This window comes from Buceros rhinoceros, unplaced genomic scaffold, assembly GCF_000710305.1.
Source record: "Buceros rhinoceros silvestris isolate BGI_N320 unplaced genomic scaffold, ASM71030v1 scaffold8080, whole genome shotgun sequence".
Classification (NCBI taxonomy): Eukaryota; Metazoa; Chordata; class Aves; order Bucerotiformes; family Bucerotidae; genus Buceros; species Buceros rhinoceros.
In genome coordinates this window covers 1-276 of record NW_010391267.1, presented here as the reverse complement: position 1 = coordinate 276, position 276 = coordinate 1, and the positions used below count along the sequence as shown (strand labels likewise).

At 67.8% G+C, this 276-nt stretch overlaps 1 protein-coding gene across 2 annotated transcripts in view; it reads right to left on the bottom strand.

The window, feature by feature from the left end:
- Positions 1-270, bottom strand: part of TPT1 (tumor protein, translationally-controlled 1) — a 3,856-nt gene extending 3,586 nt beyond the window's left edge. Inside the window, exon 1 of one of the 2 annotated variants that reach the window (XR_727824.1) lies at positions 196-263. Coding sequence is in view for 1 of the 2 variants with exons in the window: in XM_010140894.1 (XP_010139196.1) it covers positions 196-261 (66 nt within the window). In the remaining variant the exon portion in view is untranslated. Of the gene's footprint in view, positions 1-195 lie in introns of both variants that reach the window. The other variant, XM_010140894.1, reaches the window with a different exon arrangement.
- Positions 271-276: the final 6 nt, after the last annotated feature.

Sequence of the window (276 nt, the reverse complement as noted above, 5' to 3'; positions counted from 1 at the left end):
TGGCCCCCCTCACACGCCACTTGCAGCAGCCAGCCCTGCCCCAGCCAAAGGCACCAGGCCATGGTGGGTCTCTCTCTCTCAGGCCTCTCTCTCCCCAAACCCTGCCTCCTCCGCCACCGGTGGCTTGGGTCCCCCCCACCGAGCCCGGCCTGCCGGCCTCCCCCCGCCCTCCCTCTGGACTGGCAGGCCACTCACCTTCCCCTCCACTTCCAGGCACAAACCATTCGCCACCTCCCGGATCTTGTAGATGTCCGAGAACATCTCGTCCTCTGCGGG